Below are 24,277 nucleotides of genomic sequence, written 5' to 3'. Positions count from 1 at the left end.
TAGTCTGGGGGAATAGTATACGGTGAATCGGGGGCCTCTATGGCCGAGATGAGAGATTTCTCGTACCCTTCCCAATTAGTGAAGGTTTTCGAGGAGGTATGGGGAGTTGGATCATAGGGACCTAACTGTAGAGAGACTGGACGATGGTCTGAGCCCAGATCGTCCAGTGTTTCGATCGCTCTTGTATTGAGCGCGACGCCTTTAAGGAGGGCGAAATCCAGCACGTCGGGTTCTTGGTCTTCCCGATCGGGGTAGTGGGTAGGCGCTGTTGGAGAGAAGATATCAAAGTCCAGTGCGCGGGAAATGGTTAAGAGTTTCTTACCGTTGGTGTTAGTCAGACGACTGTTCCAAACGGTATGTTTGCAATTGAAATCTCCAAATAGTACGACAGAGTCTCCGAGCGAGAGGAGGGCCTCCAAGTCGCTTTGGAGAGGGGCTTTATTGGCGGGGAGGTAAATTGAGGCTATGATCAGGGACGGGTGTCCTGTCATGCCTAATTTGCATATGGTGGCTTCCATATTGGTGAGCTTGGGTGTTTCCAGAGGGGTGCAATGGAAGGATCTCTTGTAGTAGATGGCAGTGCCTCCGCCACGACGGTCGTCGGCTCTGTCATTACGTACAAGCGCGTAAGAGGGGAGACTTACGCCTTTAAGGGAGGGCTTGAGGAAAGTTTCCTGAACAAGCAACAGGTCGATATCCCTGTTGCGGACGAACTCTTTGAGTTCGGGAATGCAAGGCTTAAGACCTCGTGCATTGAAGGAGATAAGCGAGACGCCTTTAGGTTTTTGACGACCGGGATGAAGGGGTTGAGTATGAACGTTACTCATTGAATGGACTTGAACAACGCTAGGTGTTCAGAGTAGATTGCGATGCGCTCCGCCTGGCTGGCGTTACGCATCTTTTGTGAGACGAGTATGATCTCGTCGAGGTTCACGCCCTTAACGCAGTCCTTAAGGAACATGATATGTTCCCTTACCGATGCGTCTTGGGTGGGACGGGGAGTGGGAGTGGCCTTAGGGGCCGGGGTTGGTGGGGCGATCGCGGGTGCGACTTTCCTCCAACTCATGGGAGCGGTTGGGGTTTTGGAGGCCCCTAGCCGCGGGAAATTGGTCGAATTGACCGGAGGTGGGCCTGCTTTCGAGGGCTGCTTTTTAGCAACCTTCTTTTGAGCGGGACGGGGGGCTTTAGGGCAGCCACGGTAGTTAGCCGGGTGCCCTGAAGTGGTGCATAGCACGCAGGCAGGAGGGGACTCGTCTTCACGAGTTCTCTTGCACTCACGTGTGGCGTGGGGTTCTAGGCACTTGACGCACCTTGGGGGGGCAGTGCAGTTCGCCGCTGCATGGCCGTAGAGCTGGCAGCGGTGGCACTGGGCAGGGTAGCCACGCTTGTTAGGTGGTTCCACCTCGATCTCAGAAAGGCCACAGATTGTGAGCTCCTTCTCCTTGAAAATGTCCTTGGAGGACGGGGTCTTGGCTAGAATGGCCAGGGCTAGAGGGTATTTGACCCCGTTGCGGTTGTACAACTTGTGTACACCTTCCACGGGGAACCCTTGGTTGACTAGATCCGTTAGGATTTCGTCGGTGGGAAGCTCGTAGGGGAGACCCCTAAGGACCGCTTTGATTTTGCGGTCCTCTTCTAAAGCGTACGTGTGGTACGGGAGTTGAAGGTGAGTTAGGAGCCTAATGAGGCTCCTGAAGTCCTCGGTGGTGGGGCATGAAACGCGAATAGAGTCGCGAAGGTTACGTGCCTTGGTGTAGTGGATCTGTTTTTCCACTAGGGTTTTAGAGAAGTCGGACCATTTCGACTTATCTCTGAAGAAAATGTGTGGGGGCGGTTTGCACTTGGCAAGTGCCGGTTCGCAGCGTGTGGCTGGCTTGGCGGGCTTAGCCGCGGGGGTTGAGCTCTGGGGCTCGGTGGAGGCTTTTGGCACGGGGGCCAGAGTGGAGGCTTTTGGCACGGGGGCCAGAGCGGGGGCCGCTGGGGCTGGGGTGGCTTCGATAGAGGCCTCGGAAGAAGTCTCACTTGTCGCCTTAGCGACGCGTTTGACCGGTCGTTTCTTGGTTTTCCTCGACTTGACAGGGGTGAAACCCTGGTCGTCGTCGGAGGAGGGGGCGGTGATGAGGGTGTGCTCCGACGATTCGTCGGAGGAGGCGGGGCGTTTTAGCGAGATGGCGTCAAAGTCCATCTCGTGTCTCGGGGTGGCATCAGGGGATGCGGGTGAGTCGGTAACGGACAGGGGATCCGTTACGGACTTTAAGGGCTCGCAAAGGGAGCGGAGTTTGACAGCGTCAATGGGGCGGTTGAGCTCCTTGCTCAAGAGAGAGGACAGAGCCTCGAAAAATCTATCTGTTACCATGTAGGCCATGGTAACCAGGGATGCCTCCCTGCCGAGGCAGGGAGCTAACGGGGGGGGGGAGGGAAATGCAATTACCCCTAAGGGAAAGTAACTGCTACCGTCACCCTTGGGATAGCCCAAGTGCAGTGGGATCGGGTCTGCCGGTTTCTCTCAGGCCGAGAGGTCTGAGAAGCGCACCGGGTCAACGCTAGCTGGTTTCGTTGGCACCGTTAGGTATCCACCAACTCAAACGCGTCGGGACGTGAGTTTTGTTTTTTCCCAATAAATTGGCAATAAACAAAGCACGGACCGCTATCGATAATATCGAGTAGGCGAGAACCGGCCGAAAGGCCAGAGAAAATTCTGGGTTAGGAAACACTAGAGCGCGAGCAGGCGGGGCTGCTCGGTCTGGCGTTCAAACGCAGAGTGCAGCAGCGCTTAATGCTGCTGCTGTTATGAGGCAGAAATAGGTGTGGCGGTGGTACCACCGCAGTCGAACCACAAAGGGTTCTACCACCTTCAAAATGGTAACATAGGTTATAATTTAAAGCAGTCGGGTTTTACTTTTATAATAATTACAAGTTATTTTCTTGAGTGCACAGTATTTGCACCTACATTATTGTTATCCCACTTTGATATGTAAAGTAGAAAGATATTCGCCTTGAAATTGAATGAAACCACAAAAGGATGCTTTTATCATTCTTTACAAATTAAAGACATTTTAGAGAATAATTACGTATAAATAACTAATATTACGTAATATACGTTGTAAATAAATAAGTTTTTCAAATATTTTAGGGACAATTTAAAACAGAGACGTGGCAACACTTTACGCAATCATTTCTTGAAACTGGTTACACTTTCTTGTTAGGAGCGATCAATCTATGTATCTTACTCATCTAAGATCTGTCGTTACGAGTATTTTGTATGGTCGCGTGTCACAGTAAAACATTTTGTTAACATGTCATGCATGTTTTCTATAATAATACGTGTATGGTGATTTATAGTGATGTGATGGCTTTAGTAACAGCATTGAATTTCGAATGTGTAAACGTCGTGCATCACTAGTTCCTAGAACAATGGTTATAACTTTCAAAAAGTTTTCCAATGAATAGACAGTTGGATAGTGGGACAGACTATGTATTTAATAGAGTTTGTTTTGTCAAATGTTTTTAAACGAAGATTTCAAGGGTTTTCATATTTTTTGCGTGGAACCCTAATTCATTTTCTAAAATGAAAGTAGCCAAAATCTTTCCATATAACACCAGCTAACGGCTAGTAAATCTCGTAAAAATCTGTCCAGCGCTTTCTCAAATAAGCCGAAACAAACGGACAGACAGACAGACAAAAAAGTTGTTATATATAAGTTCCATCTATACGTATGAACGTGTTTATTTCGACATCACATCACACTGCATTTTTAACACGTTTTTATTAGCTTGGGTTGTATGTATGTATATATGTACGTAACAGAGTAACGGAATCTTTGAACCCGATTTCTATCCACTTGAACGTTCAGTTGTTGAACGTTCAGTTTAATTCAAAATTTTGAAAAATTATCAAAAACCGATGACAATACACGATTTTAATAATTTTGTACCATTGTCCTTATCAACATCCTCAGGATTAACGATATAATTGTGGAATATATAATTGTAGAAAAAGTGTGCGGTGCTTTTCGAAAACTGATAAATGGAGCACAATGGAGTTTTCACAATTATACTATTTACTGTTCCTTAATTGATTCCTAGATTGAAAATTATAGTCTACTTTTAGTCGATTTTATCATAAAAGCGTGTTTTTTAGTTTTTTGAACTAAGTATATTTATTTAAATCACGAATACGGCGTTACAGCTGAATAAATATATAGCCAGCATTAATTTTCGATTTAAAGGTTTTAAACTATTTTTAATTTAATATATTTTTATAATGTTTAACAAACGCAATAATGTATAAGAGTGAATGTAACCTTACAATTAAGTGAATATATATTTAATTGAAATTTAAATATCATCTGTCAAGAAACTAGAGAAATATACATATTCGCTAAATTAATATCTTTGATATAGGTAGAGGTATAGGTAGCTAATTAGCCCGTTTATAGGAAATGAAAGGTCTTGTTGTTTATCTTAACTTAGTTCCAATTAATGTTTATGTTGACGCTTGACGGAAAAGTTTATACGTAAATGTCGACTTTTCAAGAGATTATCTATATCTACGTCGGTATATATCCTTCATTTTAAAGAAATTGAAAGGTGGTAGAAACCTCTGTGGTTCGGATCCGGCGGCACAACCGGCACAACTATTTCTACCTTATAACATCAGTATTAAGCGCTGCGGTGTTCTGGTTTGAAGGGTGTGGTAAGGGAGACATGCTTTTACGAGGCGTTCCAGGTTAGTCCTTAGGTGCCTGTTTCGACCTTAGGTAGGAATTTAACTCTATCTGGGATCGATTATAGATGTCCATGGGCGGCAGTAACCACTTACCAACGGGTGGGCTGTATGCTCGTCTACTAGTCCTATACCATAAAAAGTGTCAAAAAATATTAAATAGAAGTTTTGGTCTACTTGAACTTACATAATTCCATAGGCCTTGACCACTTAATCAGGCGTACTGATAATAAAAATAATATCAATGCTATTATAGTAATTATTGATTACTGTTAGGTATCTGTAAATTTTATCGGATTATAAAATTTAATGAGAATTCCGTAAATACCTGTAGGTAAATAGATAAGCTGTCCCTGTAGTCTCGTGACCAGTAACTCAATACGTACGGTATCCCTGGACGTTTTCGGGGACGTTTCGTGTGACAAGAATGGGCGCTAGACTAGCGATTCCGGGAAGGACGACGGTATATGTGATCGTTTACTATCGTAAACGTCGCGCCTGGAGGTTTCCGGCTGTTCCATTGGAGATTGCGGAGTCCTCCATGAAGCGCTGAGGACGGCCACCAGGGGTTTAAATGGGTAAAAGTCCCACGTAATCGAATGTCACCTTCATGGCATCGGGTAACCTACATTTTGAAGGTTTCCCCTTTATCAACAAAAACAAAATAATAAAACGATGAGTAGGTAAAACACTGTATTTGTCCCTTATATTGACTACGGTATAGGTAAATACGTACTCGTACGTAACGAAGTCCGATTTATATTTTATTTAATGTAGACCAAAATAACTACCTAACGTTTAAATGTCATAATTTGAATACAAAAGGCATGTTTATATAACTTAACCTTATTTTATTGTTTCAGCCATTGAAGATGGATTTGGAGTTTCGAGATCTGACGTATACCGTCCACAACAGATTAAATAAAGGTACACATCAATTTATATTATCGTATTCACACGCTTAGCGTTTTTTATTTAATGTAGGAGTAGCAGACGAGCATGCAGTCCACCTGATTGTAAGTGACTACTGCCGCGAATGAACATCTGTAATCAACGCCAGATAAGGATTAGGTTTCTACATGACATCGCCTACAAACGCGCTGCTGCCGCAGAGGCCTAAGACGAATGTCTCGTGAAAGTATGTCTCCCTTACCAAATCCTTCAAATCAGAACACAGTAGCGTTTAACACTGCTGTTATTAAGCGGTGTGTAGCAGAGTAGCAGTGCAGCTGCCGCCGAAGTCGAAACACAGAGGGTTCTGCCTCCTAAAAGCTACGCTACAAACATAGATTAGTAAACATTACTTACTCCTAACAAGACAACGTAACCAGTTTTGACAATTGACATTGTCTCTGCCATCTATTTTCTTGTTTATGAAATATTAAAAACATGTAGTTTTTAGAGCATTTACAAATTAAACAATATTTCTCTGCACTTTTTCTTCGATTTCGGGTTGTTTTTGCACTTTTAACTGCACATGCGGAATTAATCTGAGTAAATTACAGCATGACAGTCGGAGACGTAATAGTAAAACAGTCAGCCATTGTACATATGTCAGTCATTTAATGGCTTCGTTCAATTACAAGGCGGTGAGATATCTATACTTATCGATGACTACAAACGCTTGCAAACCTACAAACACCAAGTCACATGCTCTTTCCGTACGTTTGAATTTGTGAAGATTTGGCAAACATATGGGCGGTTCTGCATGCGAAATATGTACAAATAATTTCGCTATACCGATCGATCAATTGTTTATTAAAGAAATCGTAAGTAGCGTTATCTCAGAGGTAAACGACCTCTGTGAAGTACGAATATTGACACTAAAATATGCACAGAGTAAGGTCACTGTTTACATAATGTTTAACACTTATCTAAAGTTATTTAAAAGTTATGTAATAATTCGATTCCAAAGATTACTGCTTTTGGATCTCCGTAACTTTATTTTCAATTTTTATGACTGCATCAGTAATGCACTCGACACTTGTAGAGTCGACCCGATATCTAGTCCTGAAGGTAAATGGCTACTGTAATCAACCCCAAATAAGATTGAGTCCTATTTGAGGTATGTTACGGAGTTACTGATGTATTTCTAACCTTGAGAACTAAGCTAGAATACCTTATAATGTTACCCTAACACCTCTCACCATAATAGCATTGCTTAAGACTGCTATAAACAGGCAGGTTAATTTTCGTAGGTAAATCATGATGAGAAACATCTTATAAATTTTCTCTTCCTTCATTACCGGACTGTGTTCGAATGTGATAACAATATCTCATATCTATTTCTATATTATCATCATGCACACATTGTATGCAATTCACTATCAAAATTGCACACACATTGCGGTTTATTTTTGCACAAAGTTCGAATATGTTATCACGATAATGAATGAAAGTGAACAACACAGAAAATATAATATTTATTGAAATGGAAGAAGCAATTATAAATAAGTAATAGTAGTATTACTTGTCACTGACGGCCAGACGGACAGACAGCAGTCTTAGTATTAGGGTTCCGTTTTTACCCTTTGGGTTCGGAACCCTAAAAACTACGAAAACTACGTGTGTATTTGTGTACATACAATGCCTTATAATACTTATTTATTTTTTAATTTATATTGTACTAGTGGTGCCCGCGGCTTCGCCCGCATTTTAAAAAAATAATATGACATACATAAAACGGAAAATTTGTACCTGCATTGGAATGACAGTGGAGCCATCTGTCGAAAATTGGTCTTACCAACTCCCAAACCCTCGTGGGCTCTTGGACAAAAACTTTGCTAAAGATCATCACTTGATCGAATGCATAGTTTCCGATTTTATAACTACTTACGAATTAAAAAAAACCTTTTCCCATAAATTGTGAATCTAAACCATTCTCAAGTCCCCTTGAACACACACAACAAATTTCATCAAAATCAGTCTAGTCGTTTAGGAGGAGTTCAGTGACATACACACGCACATAAGAAATATAATATAATTCCTTAAACTATATCGCAAAAAGTATAGTACCCAAGTTACACTTTTCCTTATTTACTTACTTACTTTTTGTTCATTTTTCTGTTAATTATTTTTAAGTAAGTAGTCGGGTATTTATTCTTTTAACGGTTTGTTTTATTTATTTCTTTATTAATGTTTGAATTGTTACCTTGACTGTTTAATAAAAGTGATTGTGTTATATCCGGAATGTGTAACAATAACATTTTGTTATCAGCAAATTAGTAGATATTATGATAAATTATATTTATGATGTAGCTGTGCCTGCGGTTTCACCTGCGCTTAAAAATGTGAATATACTTATACTTTTTAAAAAATGAAAATAGCCTTATTTGTTTGATAACAAACAAACGAACAGCGTTTGTTTGTTTGTTTGTTTGATCTGGCTAATCTCCGATTTTAGACGAGACTTATACTGGCAATTAACTGTTATTATAAGAAACAAATAAGGCTATTTTCATTTTTTAACAGATTTGTCAGAGAAGAACATTTTTTTGTTATAAATACAGTACCATTTAGCTTTTATATGAATTTCTACAAGGCTGTTAGTTTGACATTAAAACAGACACTTATTTTTTTTGTACAGATTTACGAATGATTACTTTTCTAGTTTAATACAATATTATATTATTTATATATTGCTGCTATACTGTTTCTTACACGGAGTTTTTTCTTGTTTGAAATTGAATCATGAAGTTACCGTTAAATCGTAACGGGTTTTTTAAACGACTCTTTTCACGATGCCGGCTCAAATATGTCACTCAAGACACATGACACAGCTCACATGACACACATCCCACATTCTCAAAATTATTTTGCATTGTTTTCAAAAAATACAAGTCTTACAAGAGTAAACAAATCAGAATGCGGATATTTTTTACACATTGACTGTTGTGAAATTTTCCAGTTATAAATATCTGGGTACGGGTACTCAAATTATCTACTTATTTATAACTGGAAACTAGTTGTGTCTGTTTTTGGTACGGTACCCTAAAAGGCGGTTCCGTGGTTTCACCCTTTAGGGTTAGATACACTTGAAACCATAACAGAGTATGTATATTGTATAACCGTGGCCTCTATAAAGTAGGCCCCTAGTAATACTAAACATAAGCTCAAGCTTTGTGAAAATAAATGAGGGTCGGTACACAGGAAACTGGTATTTTTCAGTGCTTTTCACTTTATCCATTAAACTATAATGTGTAGTTAAAAAATTCACAATGTATTTGCTTCTGTGGCTACTATTATAAAAAAATGCAAGAAAATTTGTTGTACGGAACCCTCCCTGTGCGAGGTCTACTCGCATTTAGCCAATTATTTCTAAGAGATTTTGCAGAAGGTACTAAATAGTCATTATTGTAGTCAATGATGACGTTTTTGTATCTTCTGTAAAATTTATTATTTTCTTTATAGATTAGTATCTGCAATTACCCTTACAAAACTGAGTATTGACGGTGTTCGTTAATCACTCGAGAAATATTATTAAATATATTAAAATATTCTATTTTATCTGTCTGCTCTTTTTTCTATCGTGAATCGTGATTTGATTATATTTATTTTAGGACATAAGATAAATGTTATCAATGTTAAGTCTTCAAGGTAATTAGTAGGTAATAATTTTTCATTTTCTGTTACTAATTAACGACTGCCTTTTGCCGATAAGTTTTGCCGGATATTATTGAAGAACATATTTTATTTAAGAAGCGATTATATTATTTTTCTATGATATAAACATTTCCTTATCATCAACTTACTTGAAAATACTTTGCAAATATTATTTATCTAGCTAGTCCAAAGGTAGTGAGTCTGTTTTGCCTATAACCTTTGATACGATGATAAACGTAGAATTATTTAATCATTTTTTTTTAAATAATTCAAAATTGCCTGAGTAATTATTCCGCTTTATAGCAAGAAAACCGGCTAGTATCCTAAAAAGACCATCATAGTGTGGAAAGTAGAAAGCAAAACACCCAGCGTGCGATATCTAGGGAGAATCTTTCGCGGTTCGACTCCGGCGGCACCAACGCCATACCTATTTCTGCCTAACAATAGCAGTGTTAAGCGCTGCTATGTTCTGGTTTGAAGGGTGTGGTAAGGGAGACATATAATACTATCTGCAGTATTGGCAGTAGCCTTTTTTTTTTTTTTACGAGTGGGAAACCTTCAAAAGGTACCCGCCGCCATGGGAGTGACGCCTGGTTATGTGGGACTTTTACCGCACTAAAACCCTCCCGGTGGCCGTCCTCGGCGCTGCGTAGAGGACTCCGGTATCTCCAAAGGAACGCAACCGGAGTCCTCTTAGCGCATTGCCCCGTCGGGCTCCGCCCAGGTGACCTTGGTACTCGCACACGGTCTGGTGTGTACGACGGTATGCGACCACACGTACAGCCGTCTTTCTTGGGGTCGCCGACGGGTGCTTCGAGCTCCCACTCGTGCCACCCGCAACCCCGGAAGCCCCCTTTTAGTCGCCTCTTACGACAGGCAGGAGTCCTATTCTACTCCCGGAACTACAGGGACGAGTAGCCACTTACGACCAAGTGGACCGCATGCTGGTCTACTACTTCTAAATTAGTATAATAAAAAAATAAGAGCTAAGAAGAGTGATCACGATGGCCAGCAATGAGCGAACGACTAAAGGAGAAGGAAGTATTCCAATCATGAGTCGTACACAGATTAGTCATTATTATTTGTTTCTAAGCACGCTTTCTGTCTCAAAACCTTGTTGATAAAGTGTGACCTAGCTTCTTGGTGACCCACTCACAGGAGACGCGTGACTTCAATTGATAAGTAGATTGTATTACATTTACAAGGGAGCAAAATAACATTTTAGGGCGAGGCTACAGAGAAAAATGATACTTTGTATACATAGTCCAGCGAGCAATTCAAATTTTACACGATTTACTATGATTTTACTCGTGCGTTACATGTGCTCTAGATTATGCATACGCGCCGCTCGGGAAATATGAATTGCCGCCCCCTTTATACGAATAATTCGATGAAAAACCATCGTCAAGACTACATAGTTTCTGAAATTTGCCTCTCTATAATTGGTAAGCGATTATATATAATGAGGTCCTTGTAGGTTTTAATTTTACCCAAATACAGTACGCCACTACGTGTAACTATATGTATGCAACTCTTGATACCTCGCACTCGGCTCTCCCCTTAAGGGTAAAGATCCTACTGTACTTCGTTTCTAAATTGTAAACTTGTGAAGGAAAGTACCAACGGTATAACAAACAGTCAAATTTGGATGTTTTTAAATCCGAGGCCTCCGACGTGACTTCAAGACTTATATCGAATGTTAATAGGCATGCCAGCTAAAGTGGCTTCCGAAGCATGGCAATATGTATGAAACTCACCCATCCAACTCACACTATCCTGTATTTGGGAGTATAGTGCAATAGTATACTTTTACTAGTTTCATCAAACATCATAATCATAAAATATTTGAAAATGAAAATAGCTAACTAAATACCTAGCTAATAAACACGTGGCAGAAGTGCTATTTATAACACCTACGATATAATATAACTGCTATTTATAAAGTTGGCAAACTTGGACGAAATAATTGTGTACAATGTGTACATATACATTGTGTACAATGTGTACAATGTATCATTGTACATATAAATCCCACACAACAATGTCGGGCTGTATAGGTGCGACTAAAGATTCGGTTGCATGACTTGAGACTTTAGATTTATATACATATTTATTTGCTGCTTATAAAAAAAGAAGACTTATTTTTATTAAAAAATATACTGGACTTCTATGTCATTATTAAGTATGGGTAATAATATAATTTTAGTGTTGGTTTAATACATACTTATTCTAAAGTCGTCGTTTAAAATACTTCGCTAGATCACGACTTAAACAGTGTCTTATATGAGTGCCCATGCTATTTAGGCGATGAATAAATGACCTCTTTATTTTCGAAAGTAGGTTAAAAAGTTATGTCTTATCTTTCAAGTAATAATATTGTACAAATGACTTTAAGATGAAGAGCTTCTTTAGACTTTTTAGGTTTAATTAAAATTTGACAATTTCTGCCTACTGGTTTTAAATTTAATTGTCGATCAATGTTATGTAAAAATTAAATAGATGAATAACGGACATTAGTTATGATCGAAACGGACCAAAGCAATAATCTCGCCTCAAAAGTAGTATAAAATGACATAATTAATGTTTAGCACACAGTATATCGCAACTCTAATAATTATTATGATATAATAAACCTTTTTTTTTTTTTTTTTTTTTTTTTTTTTTTTTTTTTTTTTTTTTGTTGACGAGGGGGAAACCTTCAAAAGGTACCCGACGCCATGGGAGTGACGCCGGGTTATGTGGGATTTTTACCACACTAAAACCCCCCCGGTGGCCGTCCTCAGCGTTTGGTGGAGAACTCCGGGATCTCCAACGGAACACAACCGGAGTATGATAAAATATTTCTTACAATCCTAACGATATCGTAATTTATAAAATGTGAAGTGATATTTGATTTAAAATTTCCAGTTTATAGAATTAGTACCTGGATGACCGAGCTTTGCTCGGTGTTTTTTAACCGACTTCAAAAAAGGAGCAGGTTTCTCAATTCGACCGTGTATGCTTTTTTTAAAAACGACATTTTCTGAAAATAAAACCTAGCTAGACCTATTTATCGCCCCGAAACCCCCTGAATACAAAATTTCAAGAAAATCGTTGGAGCCGTTTCCGAGATCATTGATATACATATATATACAAGAATTGGTCATTTAAAGGTATTAATGTATATATAGATTACCTCTATTTGATAACGTGAACAGTTGAAGTGCTTTTATTGTCTAAATGTTTATGCCTGTCATTTAAAGTTATTATCGATTAATTAATAAAATTTACATATTTTTTTAACCATTTTTCTAAGCAGTAAAATTGTGCTAATAAAAAGAAACATGACTTTGATGGGTGCTTATTAACTTGAAAGTCGGTATGAACGTAGAATAGATGGAATAATTATTAGAAAACAATCCTGTTAGCGAATAATCATGCTTATTTTTTATGATATTAAAAACACTAAAACTATTTTTGAAAGCTTCTTTATCTGACTTTAATCTCGTAAAGGAATGACGGGCTCAGATAGTTTACTTAATGAAGGATTATAGGGAATAAGTAGAATTATAGAGAATACATTTAAAGTCTAAAGTATTGATTAATACGCGTGAGTGCAGGGAAGCTGAATAGTGACGAAAAAAAAAAGTAAACCATTATATAATTTTATTTGACAGCAATTTATCAAACCATAATAATAGTTGCCTGGTACAAGTACCGTCCTACCTTTTTTTTAGTTTACGTGGGGGAATCCTTCAAAAGGTACCCTTTGCCGTGGGAGCGACACGGAGTTATGTGGGATTCTTGTACCGATAGTGTTTATTATATTGGAATAAAATTACGAGTGAATGTATGTTTTTTTAATTAAAAATAATTAGTATTAAAACAAAAAAAAAAAACACCGAATGAAAATAAATAATTGAAACGGACAGATTATTGTAAATAAGTATATTATGTTAGTTACTACTATAGTCTGATTCATAATTAGGTGTTCAAAATGTAAACAAAGGTGTTGACCTATCAAGAAAATAAGTTAGAAATGGTAGTTTCTTATTTTTGTCGATATTAAAGTAAGACAACAATAATAAAATAATAATCTAAATAAATTAAGATTAATTCACATTTTCTAATATTTATATCACCTCAATTTCGATCCATACAGTAATAATAATAAAAAACAAAGTTTATGGTAGAAAATTAAAATGTGATAATGGTAACACAACCGAAATCCAAGACATTTCTTGTGCTGTCATTTTTAAGTTTCGTAACTGATATTATTAATTTTCGTGGTTGTGATCGAAGTCGAATGTTTTCTCGTTTACATAACGCGTTTGCTAAATTGTGTATATTTGTTAATTTTTTGTTTTTTTTGTTGAGTTTGTTAAAGTTTTTGTTTCTTGTTAATTTTGACGGTGACATTGCTTTGTTTACATTTTCGACACCTAATTATGAATCAGACTATAGGGAGATAACATTAGTGTCATAACAATAGAACTGATATTTGATAATAAAGAACAATAGTATTTTGGAGGGAATATTAAATATACCTACAGACGTGTTGTAACTTACAATCAGATATTATTGTTATGCCTGACAATACTGCTAGCTCCTGTCATATTGTTGATGTCTTACAACTAACGATTGTTATGATGCTTATTATGAATAGATTATATTGTCATATTGTCTACAACGTTGTCGTGAAGGGCGACTAAAATGGGGGCTACCAGGGTTGCGAATGGTAAGAGTGGGAGCTCGAACCGTCCGGCAAGCGAACGACGTGAAAACGCGCTACAAGGACTGGTTGTGTTCCATTAGAAATCCCGGAGTTCTATCGCAGTCGGATCCTCTACACAGCGTTGATGATGGCTACCGAGTTTTAGTGTGGGAAGAATTCCACATAATTCCCTGCCCACAAAAGCAAAAAAACGCAAAGAGTTTCCCCTTCTTTGACAACTGTTTATATTTCGATTACCTTTAATTTGTTTCACAAGCTAATGTGCTTTATTGTTCCCAAATAGATCAAACGGTCATATCGTAATTTTGCTATTACTTTTGTATGCCCCGTGATATACAGGATCGTAAGCGCAATTAATCACTGTATCCAATGACATTTTACGTATTTATTAGTAGTATATCGATGACTGTATCTAATTGAAATTTGACAATTTCCATCTAAGTTATCAAATGTCGATCTTTGGCAGGCAAAACATTGGATACATTATTTATAACATTCGTAAAATCAAAGGTGCGTGCCTGGTTTTCAAATCGTGGACCTCAAATTAGAAACTGATACCGCCGGTTTATGACAGATTTACCTCATTTCAATAATATGGTACCTATTTAATACCAAATAACATGCATAATACACGATGTCTGTCATTCCATACATAATATCGAGAAATCATAATGATTTAAAAGAGGATAACGTCGTATGTCGTTTGTCCAGTTTTACCCTCCTGAGTCTTGGCGGGTCATATATGGTACGCATAAAAGAAAAAAATATACAACGTGTTTAGGCAATATTGCTCAAAATAATCGGGCGTGAAACGAAACTTTAGGATATGGCCTACATAAAAAAATACTATTTCAAAGTGCTTGTCAGTTACCACCTTCAAATTGACGGACGAACATAGACGTCCTAGGTTACCCACAAACTGATGTTAGTAATTTTTACGTCAAAAATAAACCCGTCATTATTATTTACTATCTTAAATTTTGAAACGAATATTACAAAAGTCTCATAGTTGAGTCCCAATGTTCCACATATGACACGTCGATTAACTAATAAATTACTAACTACAGATATTTTCTTCATTTTTTCCCGTAATTCTAGAACATATTAGAGCTCAAAATGGCATTATTTGTCTATGAACGGTGAAAATGCTTCCATGTGAAAATGCCAAAATGAAAAGTGGGTCCATGCTTCGAGTGCGGCAACATCGCCAACGTCCAACATATTTACTTCTGCTACATAGCAGCGCTACATGCATGCTATAGCTATTGTGTTGTGGATGCTGTAGGTAAAAAGAATGGATTTTTGTCCAGGGATTCCAGATTTTCCTACTTTAGATTACAAGTAGTGTGTCTATATTTCGGTAAGGTTTTGAAGAATGAATCATTAATTTTACCCACCTAACCTAACAACAACAACCTAACATTTTGGAAAATTAATACACCTACATACGTATATTACTGCCCCATCTGATAATCTCGCTTATAAGAACTAAATTCTGAAAATTAATGATATGACAAACTAAAGGAAAAGGCAACCAACAAAAGTTATGCAGGTAAAACCGCACGGTTACTTTATTGAATACATTTATTGTGTTAATATTAATAGAATTATAAGCAGTGCCACTTTATAAGTACCCAATGACAGTGACCCACATAATCGAACCCCAGATATTTATCTGCGAGTATCTAGGTGTGTTTCTAGTAAATATTGGCGTTTAGTGCAAATGTGTTCTGATTTGTGTGACATTTATTATACTTATCATGTGTTATTATTTAGCGAGTTTACGTAAGCGGTTTTGCTCGCGTTAAATTTTTCTGTTTTTATATATACTTGACCTAGGCATATAAGCTTTTCTGTGAAAGTCTTATCTCTCATTCGAAGCAGAATACGGCAGCGCTTAACATACGAGTACTATAACTTATTAGGCAGAATAATGTGGCGGTGCCGCTGGAATCGAACCACTTTGCGTTCTACCATCTACAATACGTTATACAAAACGTTATGTTAGGTGCAAATTATTATAAAGATATTATGAATATTGTGAAATAACAGACGGTTACTGATATAGGTCACTTTTCTTTATTTACTTGGTTCATATCACATGTTACGTTCTTATTAGTGATCGAAGCATGTTACAGATAAGTATAGAAGACACAAATAAAGAAGGAATATTTAATCGAAATAAACGCCTTGAACTATAAACATGCGGAATTGAAATGAAAATTAAATTAGAGTACGTACTACAGGGTTTTATTATTTTACTGACAATTACTTATTACAATTTTAAATGAATGTACCTAAAAATAAATAAATTGTACACTATTTACAGGAGGTCTTGTTTTTTGCGCTATATTGAAGCACACATAATAAAAACGATCATTTTCAAGTAGGTTCTTAATGCAAGATGCAAAAAGGCAAGAATTTAAAATATGACTTGAGTTTTATATCGTCCGCGGAAAATAAGAGCATGATACTGAATTGCCTGACCACTTCCATCTTATTTATTTGTATAGATAAAATATCGAGTGGTTTGTTTGAATAGTAATCAATAAATAATTCATGGCATGACATAATGATCGACACTTCAACCGTATTATCAATGAGATATTTTTAGATAAGAATTCCCTGTAGGATTATCTAAATAATAGGACTGTTTTGATGTGATGACGATGATGATGATGATGATTATTATTATTGATAGATGAAACTGGCTTCCATAAATGCGAAATCTATTTTGTATAATGTGAGTTTAGCAACAAGCGAAGATCCATCTGACTGTAAGGAGTACCACCTCCACCCCAGTTAGGACAGTCCTAAGAGACCTGGAGTTAAAATCTGACTTCCTTACGGAACCCTTCAAAATAGAACGCAGCGCTCAGGCGTGTAAAATTTCTCATGAGGTTTTCCTTAACCGTTTAAGAAATTGATACTTCATTTCTAGTACTCATTATACATTTTAGATGGGTCAAGGATATCAATATGTTACTGACAAGTTGTAGACGGTTACCTACATACTTAAGTATTAAGGGCTAATAGAATTAATTTTATTGAATGCTTCATACACAGCTACGAAGGTCGGTCCTAATGGTCAAAGAAGAAACTCGTGAATTGAATATAAACTGTTTAATAAGTAAATAGAAATAATGCATTTTACATTAGTTAGGTACGTGTTTTAAACTATTTATCTATTTGGTTTGCTTGTGGTGTTTCGATTAAATTAAGAGTTGTGCAATATGTCATGAATTATTAGGGTGTTAATCTTTTCTCAGGTTTCTCCATGATTTTTCCTTCGCTGTTAAATCACTTGATAAATAATTAATGTCTAATAAGCATATAACTTTGAACAATCGTCACAGAGGACATCCACAACTGTCATTGTTTGGGTATAATATGAATATAATATTCGTAAATATTATTTGCCACATCCGTACCTACTCGACAATACAATGACGCTATTGAAAACTTCCTGAAAGGATATCATGTCTGCCCCACATAGCAAACGCGAACTCTGTACCTACTGCCTCGTCGACTAGAATGATAGAAATGTCCATATACCTATTCTGTATGATAATTATTTCAATGTACCATCATACCCTGACTCATGAATTGAATCGCAATACGCTCATTGTCTATTAATTGAAACATGTTTTCGTTTAAATTATTTTCTTTACTTTACCGACCTTTACAAAACGTGATAGATATTTACTTATATTTTTGGTCTAGGAAGTGTAAAAATTTTTAAACTTTTTTTCGATAGGTATTGTGGTACGAGCTTGGGATATGTTTAAAATTTCGCTGTAGCTCATCGGGAATATATGCAAATCCCGAATAGACAATGACCCAAAGCTTTGAGTCTAGAGTTGTCACGTTACCAAATTAAATTTTGTTAAACTTTATATTGTTTCTTTTAAATTAATGTAATTTATAATTATGCGAGTATTCAGTACACCTGACTGTTGGTGGCAACTGCTGCTAAGTGCGACTGCTAATTGAGGCAGTTCCCAGTTTGTACCTAAAGTCCTAGTTATAACGTTTCATATAGTTTCAGTAGAAATTCGATTATCTGGACCTCGTTTATCCGGCTTCGCGATTATCCGGACCAATTATGTATGTATAAAAATCCAATAAAATATGCATGTATGTAAGTACAATGTTGGGAAATGTATATTTTAATAATTTATTAATAAACATTGATTTTTGTTGATATATAATTATTGTTTTTAATATACAAATAACATTACTATACGTGCACTAAACCGGCTATTCTTCGTACATTCGATTATCTAGATTTTCGATTATCCAAATGCCTAACGACAATAATTACTCGAGGTTATACATGTGTCAGATCATTACCCACACCTTTTAAACGAGAACACAAAAGTTGTTCGTTTAATACCTGTTTTATGGCTGCAAGAAAATATTAAGTACGTAAATGTTTACTTTAAATCTGTGCAGTGAATGTACAGCATTGTGTACTTCGTATTTTTATTTTGCACTAATATAATAAACAATGAGAACATCGGAGAGTATAGGTACTTATGATATACGAAAGAAAAAGAAACAATAAAATATGAATGTCAGAACTTGTATTGAATTAATATATAACATGTCATGTCATAAACAAACAATTACTTCATCATGTAGCTTGCTTGTGACCGCATCTATGTTAAAGTTGAATGCCCCCTATCAACCAATCAATTTATCTAATGTTTTAGCTTGTCAGAGATTGAAACTTGACAACTTCGGCAGGTAGCAAAGACGGGCGTTGCCTGTAATATTTTCTTATATAGAGCATAAGGCAAAATGAGGAAAAAATCTGCAAATTCTTCTTCGCTTGTTCACTTCGGTCGCTGCCTTCACTTGCCTGTGACTATCGTCAAGTTATTCCAGTTTTGTACTCATACTTTGCTTTTATTTGTTATAAATAAGTCAGTCTTTGTTTATTTATCAGAACGTATGATCTTTGAGCATTAAACATTAATTGCTTTGAAAATTACAGCAATACACTGTCGTTTTCCTCGTGCTGTGAACATTCTTACATTTTCGGAAAAAAAATATTAAAATAAGGTTTTTTATTACTAATTCAACTTTATAGCTATAGCTTAGCTAAAAGTATTTATTCTACATTATTAACTCCGTTAAATTAAATACAATTTGTCAATTTAACTTTACACAAACATATTTCAAAGATAAAGTTCATATGCAATATAAATGCAAAAAATATTGGGATATTGATTTATACTAGTGATTCTAAATCAATATATTATTTTTTTACTCTTTTTGTGAAGATCTTAATATTGCTGACTTTGCAAATAAATTGAGATGTGGACAAAGAAATGATTAACGAGAGTTTAATCAAGCAAGCACTCAAGTCTCAGGTACCCTATTAGTCCTTATTATTCGCCAATGTTATATTTTAAATACCTAAATGAGGGCAGACTGCAAAATATATATTCTGTAAATATAAATGTTATTGTTAATCAATGCGATGCGTAATTCGCACTGTAACCTAATCTGTTGTCGTAAAGTAATATAATAATTATAAAGGATGTATTTAATAATTTAAAGTACTTACATACAGTATTTATCTGAGTTATTAACCAGGATTTTTAATAGATGATGTTTTCTAACATGAAATATGATTTATAAAAAAAAAAAAATTATTTGTATAAACAGATATTTAATAATTAATATACAAATGTTATAATTTTAATCATCATTAACATTATCTTCAAAATGATGTGTGAATAATTAATTTAATAATTAAAATGTATGGCTCATCAACAAATTTAATATGGAACTTAGTGTCTACCTGTAGTTTCGAAATAACTACATTTAAGTTCACGTTTATATGCCCATGTAGTCTGTATACAGTGAACTGTAATTCGTGTAGTGCGTAGTGCACATACTCGGTCGATTTACATGTGAAACACAATTGCATTGCGTAAACAAAAGCACAGCTAAGCCATAACAAAGTGTATGAGTTGATCGTGATTCATCCGTGCACTACTTTGAGCTGAGTTACAAATGATTATATTCATATGTAGATTAGTCATGACTAAGATGATGAATATATGATGAATTTATATACATATTTTGAAGGCGGTAGACCCTTTTATGGTTCCACTCCAGCGGCGCCATCGCCACACCTATTTCTACCTAATAACAGCAGTGTTAGGCGCTGCTGTGTTCCGGTTTGAAGGGTGTGGTAAGGGAGACAGACTTTTCCGAGGCATTCCAGCTTAGTCCTCAGGGGTTGCGGCGCATCTGTGGCTGACCTCAGGTAGGAAAATACAGTAGCCACTTACCATCAGGTGGACTGCATGCTCGTCTGCTACTCCTATATTAAAAAAAATATTTTATATCACGGCGTGCGTAAATTGACGTTTTACGCACGCTTCGCGTGCGCAAAACCCCAATTTCCGACCCCGTAATATAAAATTTTATACAACACGCGGACGAAAAATGTTTTTCTGACTCGTGTGATTGCAGTCCTCGCCTGCGGCTCGGCCTGCAAACTCACACTTGTCAGAAAAAAATTTTTCGTCCTCGTATTGTAATGTACTATTTGTTCTTGGAGCAAACTTTGTGCAACAAGAAAAAATATGAAACAAGTGATAGTTCTAGAGAACGTAGACGTTCGACTGCGGTGTGCTTCTATCTCGCCTATTTAGGATTTCGGCCTTAGGATTTATTTAATAGGTAACCTGAACAAATCAAGACAAAGGTAAAGTGCGAATTGAGCACGAAAATGAGCGTAAACTAACGGGAAAGCGATCATCATACCGATCTAACACTGGGTTTTGAGTTCAATCCCGGTCAGGCACATTTATATTTTTTATCGTACTTACGTAGTCATCTGGTAAACTAATGTATTCAGTTTTTGCTTACTAAATATCTAATATTTTTTGTCAATTTCTAGCAGACAGGAATTGTCTAATGTCCAACTTTGTAAAAACATTGGATAGTTTAATTTTTCTATTAACGGACCTTATTGTAGACTATGTGTGCATAAAGCATGTGTGTAAATTTAGCAGCACAGACACATACACTCTTATTTATCGTGAAGTCTTTGTCAAAGTACATGTAAAGGTAGTCAATGCACTTGCATCGTATCAAGATGATATCTACCGCGGACCGGTCGTGGTCGTACGCCATACCAAGCCATTAAAGGCCTGTGCACTGCAAAGCTAGTTCCTGGAAGTAGAATGCATTTACTGTGCTTAATCGGAACAAACTCGACTTTAATGATCGAGTTGAAATTCATTCATTTAATATGACCAAATGTTTCTTTTATAATATAGGAGTAAAAGACAAGCATGCAGTCTACCTGATGGTAAATTGCTACTGCCGCCGATGGACACCTGTGTAAGCCACTGTAATTATTCTATTTCGTAGTTTAAGTCGGCCATAGTTGCGTCGCTATACCTGATGAACTGGAATACCTCGAAAAAGTAAGTCTCCCTTACCACGCCCTGTAAAGCTGAACACAGCAGCACTTAACACTGCTATTATTAGGTAGAAATAGGTGTGGCGGTGGTGCCGCCGGAGTCAATTCACACAGGGTTCTACCACCTCACCCACCAACTTTTCATTTAAAATGTTACAACACTTCCAAACATAGAGACACAAATATTATTTGGTTCAATAAAGTTTTAATTTAGTTTATAAAGTAGGAGTATAAATAATTAAACTACACGAAGTATTAAACGATGTAAATAGATATCAAGTTCCTCGCATAATAAAGGTCCAGAGGCCAATGTCCTGCCCTATAACTAGTCAGCCATTTGCCGTCGTACGAGCATAGATTAGTAAAGATTACTCACTCCTAACAAGAAAATGTACCCAGTTTTGAGAATTGAAATACATAGTTGCGTAAAAAAGTTTTGCCACGTCTCCGTGCTAAAATTTCCCTAAAATATTTGAAATAATTATTTATTTATTACGTAAATTACCCAGTATTAGTTATTTATTCGTAAATTTTCTCTAAAAATGTTCTTATTTGTTAAGAATTAAAAAAAAGAACTTACTAAAATAAGCCGTTTGTGGCTTCATTCAATTTCAAGGCGGTGAAGTATCTTTACTAATCTATGCATACGAGTTATAGACTGTGCTAATAATGTTATCCAAGGAAGTGGTGTATACTATACCTTCAAGATACCTACGTACCGTTTTTAGGGTTCCGTACATAAAGGGTTACAATGATTTCTCTGTGAGTGCTGTCTGTCTGTGCAACGGTAACTATTTGAAACGGTACCATATATAAACGGTACCTATGGGTACCGTTTGTATGGGACAAACTAAATGTACTGATGGCTCTTTCATGAAATAAAATAGAATTTAAAGTGAGTGTCCCCGGGTATAGAATACATACAATACCTACAACTCGTCCTCACAATGCAAAAAATGTAGAGAGAAGCTTGTGAGCAATAAAAGGGCTGAGATAATTATTTGCGATAATCCAATCAGACCCAAATGAGATTTTGCTCTTTTTGGGACCTGTTTTTACGAGTAACCTAATGCCAGATTGACGACCCGCACATGGTAATATGAACTAACAATGTTATTTTGAAGCAAAATGAGTAATTACAACCTTCTCGAGGGTTTAATAATTTGCATTTTAAAGTTTATTGGTCATTAACAGAATAATCTGTAAATAGAAATAAGGATTATTAATTATATGATGTAAAAAATTTATGTGCCCAGTTACCTGCATAATTTAACGAAAACATGTTTGATTGTTACAAAAATATACTTATTTTTAACTTAAATGCCACGTGCGAGCCAATTATCAATTATGTACTTTGTATATACCTATAGTTCTGTTGAATATAGGGTTTTCTTTATACTATAGTCGACAGCGCTATCCAAGTGCAAATTGGTAGTTCACACACATTCGAGAACTATTTTGTTTAAGGACTCACAGATATGTAGGTTTCCTCACATTTTCCTTCACCATTTTAGTAAGTGATAATTTTTAATAAACGCACATAATTTTGTAAAAAAAGGTGCCTAGGTTTTAACTTCGGACCCCTGATAGAGCACGTATCAATCACTATGCTATAACTGCCTAAGTTATCACAGTGACACTTTATTAAAAAAATTAAGAAGATATCAGATATATAGATATTTAAAAGTGCAGTATGACTTATAATACTCTTTTAAATTTTAAATATCATACGATTGTAGACACATTTGGTAAATTTGATTTCCTTATTCTAGGAGCGCGCCGGGACATCGTGAAGGGAGTCCACGGCAGGTTCCTATCGGGTCAGCTGGTAGCTATCATGGGGCCCTCGGGTGCGGGAAAGAGCTCTCTACTGAACGCTATTTCTGGATACAGGTAAAGATATATATTTTTTAAAGAAATAATTGAAGGTGACGTTTGCCTTCTCTGCTATTTAATCGCCCCACTATTGGAGCCTTTTCTCATTATTGAAGTAAGTATATTTTACCAAGCAACTCCCATATTCGTTCATAGAGGAATAAGGTGGGGATCAATCTATACTCAAAAGTTTATCGAACAGGTCTCCGGCAAGGTTCAAAGAGTATTATTAAGTGAAATTTGTTTCTCAAAGTAGAATGTGGTATAGTCCGCGCCAAACTGCTAGTCCGCTCTGAAGTTGTTCAGGTGTAGTTATACAATTTGGCGACGCGATTCATATCTATATTCAGAGCGGACTAGCAGTTTTACGCGGACTATATCCAAGCACGGAAAAATGCATGAAATTAAATCAGCCGTCTCCCTCCCGGCACTGTTCACTTCATTTAGATTCATGTGTGACCAAAGGAATAGGAAGGGGGACTTCAATCTCACTTGGCGTTAAACCATGCCCACGGATTTGCATAATATAGTTTGTATTACTGCTGATCCTATTTCATAAAAATATCAAACCAGCTAAATTTGAAACAGATCAGCTGGAGTGACTGGCGAGCTTCTGGTGAACGGCGAGGTGCGCAACGAGCAGCAGTTCCAGAGGAAGTCGTGCTACATCACGCAGGAGGACCTGCACCAGCCGCTCCTCACGGTCCGCGAGGCGATGGACGTAGCAGCGACCCTCAAACTGCCGAAAGGCGCTGAGCCACATTCAGAAGAGATCCTGCAGGAGTTGGGACTACTCGAACATCAGCACACGAAGACTGATCAACTGTCAGGAGGACAGAAGAAGAGGTGAGTTTGAAAGCTTCTGCTTCAAACGATCAGTTTCACGTAGCGGTCACAAGACTCGGTCTAA

The 24,277-nt window shown here is 36.9% G+C and overlaps 1 protein-coding gene across 1 annotated transcript in view; it reads left to right on the top strand.

Moving 5' to 3' along the window:
* Positions 1-24,277, top strand: part of LOC140756189 (ATP-binding cassette sub-family G member 1) — a 71,895-nt gene that overhangs the window by 29,328 nt on the left and 18,290 nt on the right. Inside the window, exons 2-4 of the mRNA XM_073091629.1 lie at positions 5,590-5,653; positions 23,265-23,385; positions 23,956-24,213. Of these exons, the coding sequence (XP_072947730.1) occupies positions 5,599-5,653; positions 23,265-23,385; positions 23,956-24,213 (434 nt within the window). The 5' untranslated portion in view covers positions 5,590-5,598. The remainder of the gene's footprint in view (positions 1-5,589; positions 5,654-23,264; positions 23,386-23,955; positions 24,214-24,277) is intronic.

Source organism: Epargyreus clarus, unplaced genomic scaffold, assembly GCF_041222505.1.
Source record: "Epargyreus clarus isolate Ecla_fem2 unplaced genomic scaffold, WU_Ecla_fem_2.2 ptg000034l, whole genome shotgun sequence".
In the NCBI taxonomy this organism is placed as follows: Eukaryota; Metazoa; Arthropoda; class Insecta; order Lepidoptera; family Hesperiidae; genus Epargyreus; species Epargyreus clarus.
The sequence above is the reverse complement of the archived record's forward strand: the minus strand, read 5'-3'. Positions and strand labels throughout refer to the sequence as shown.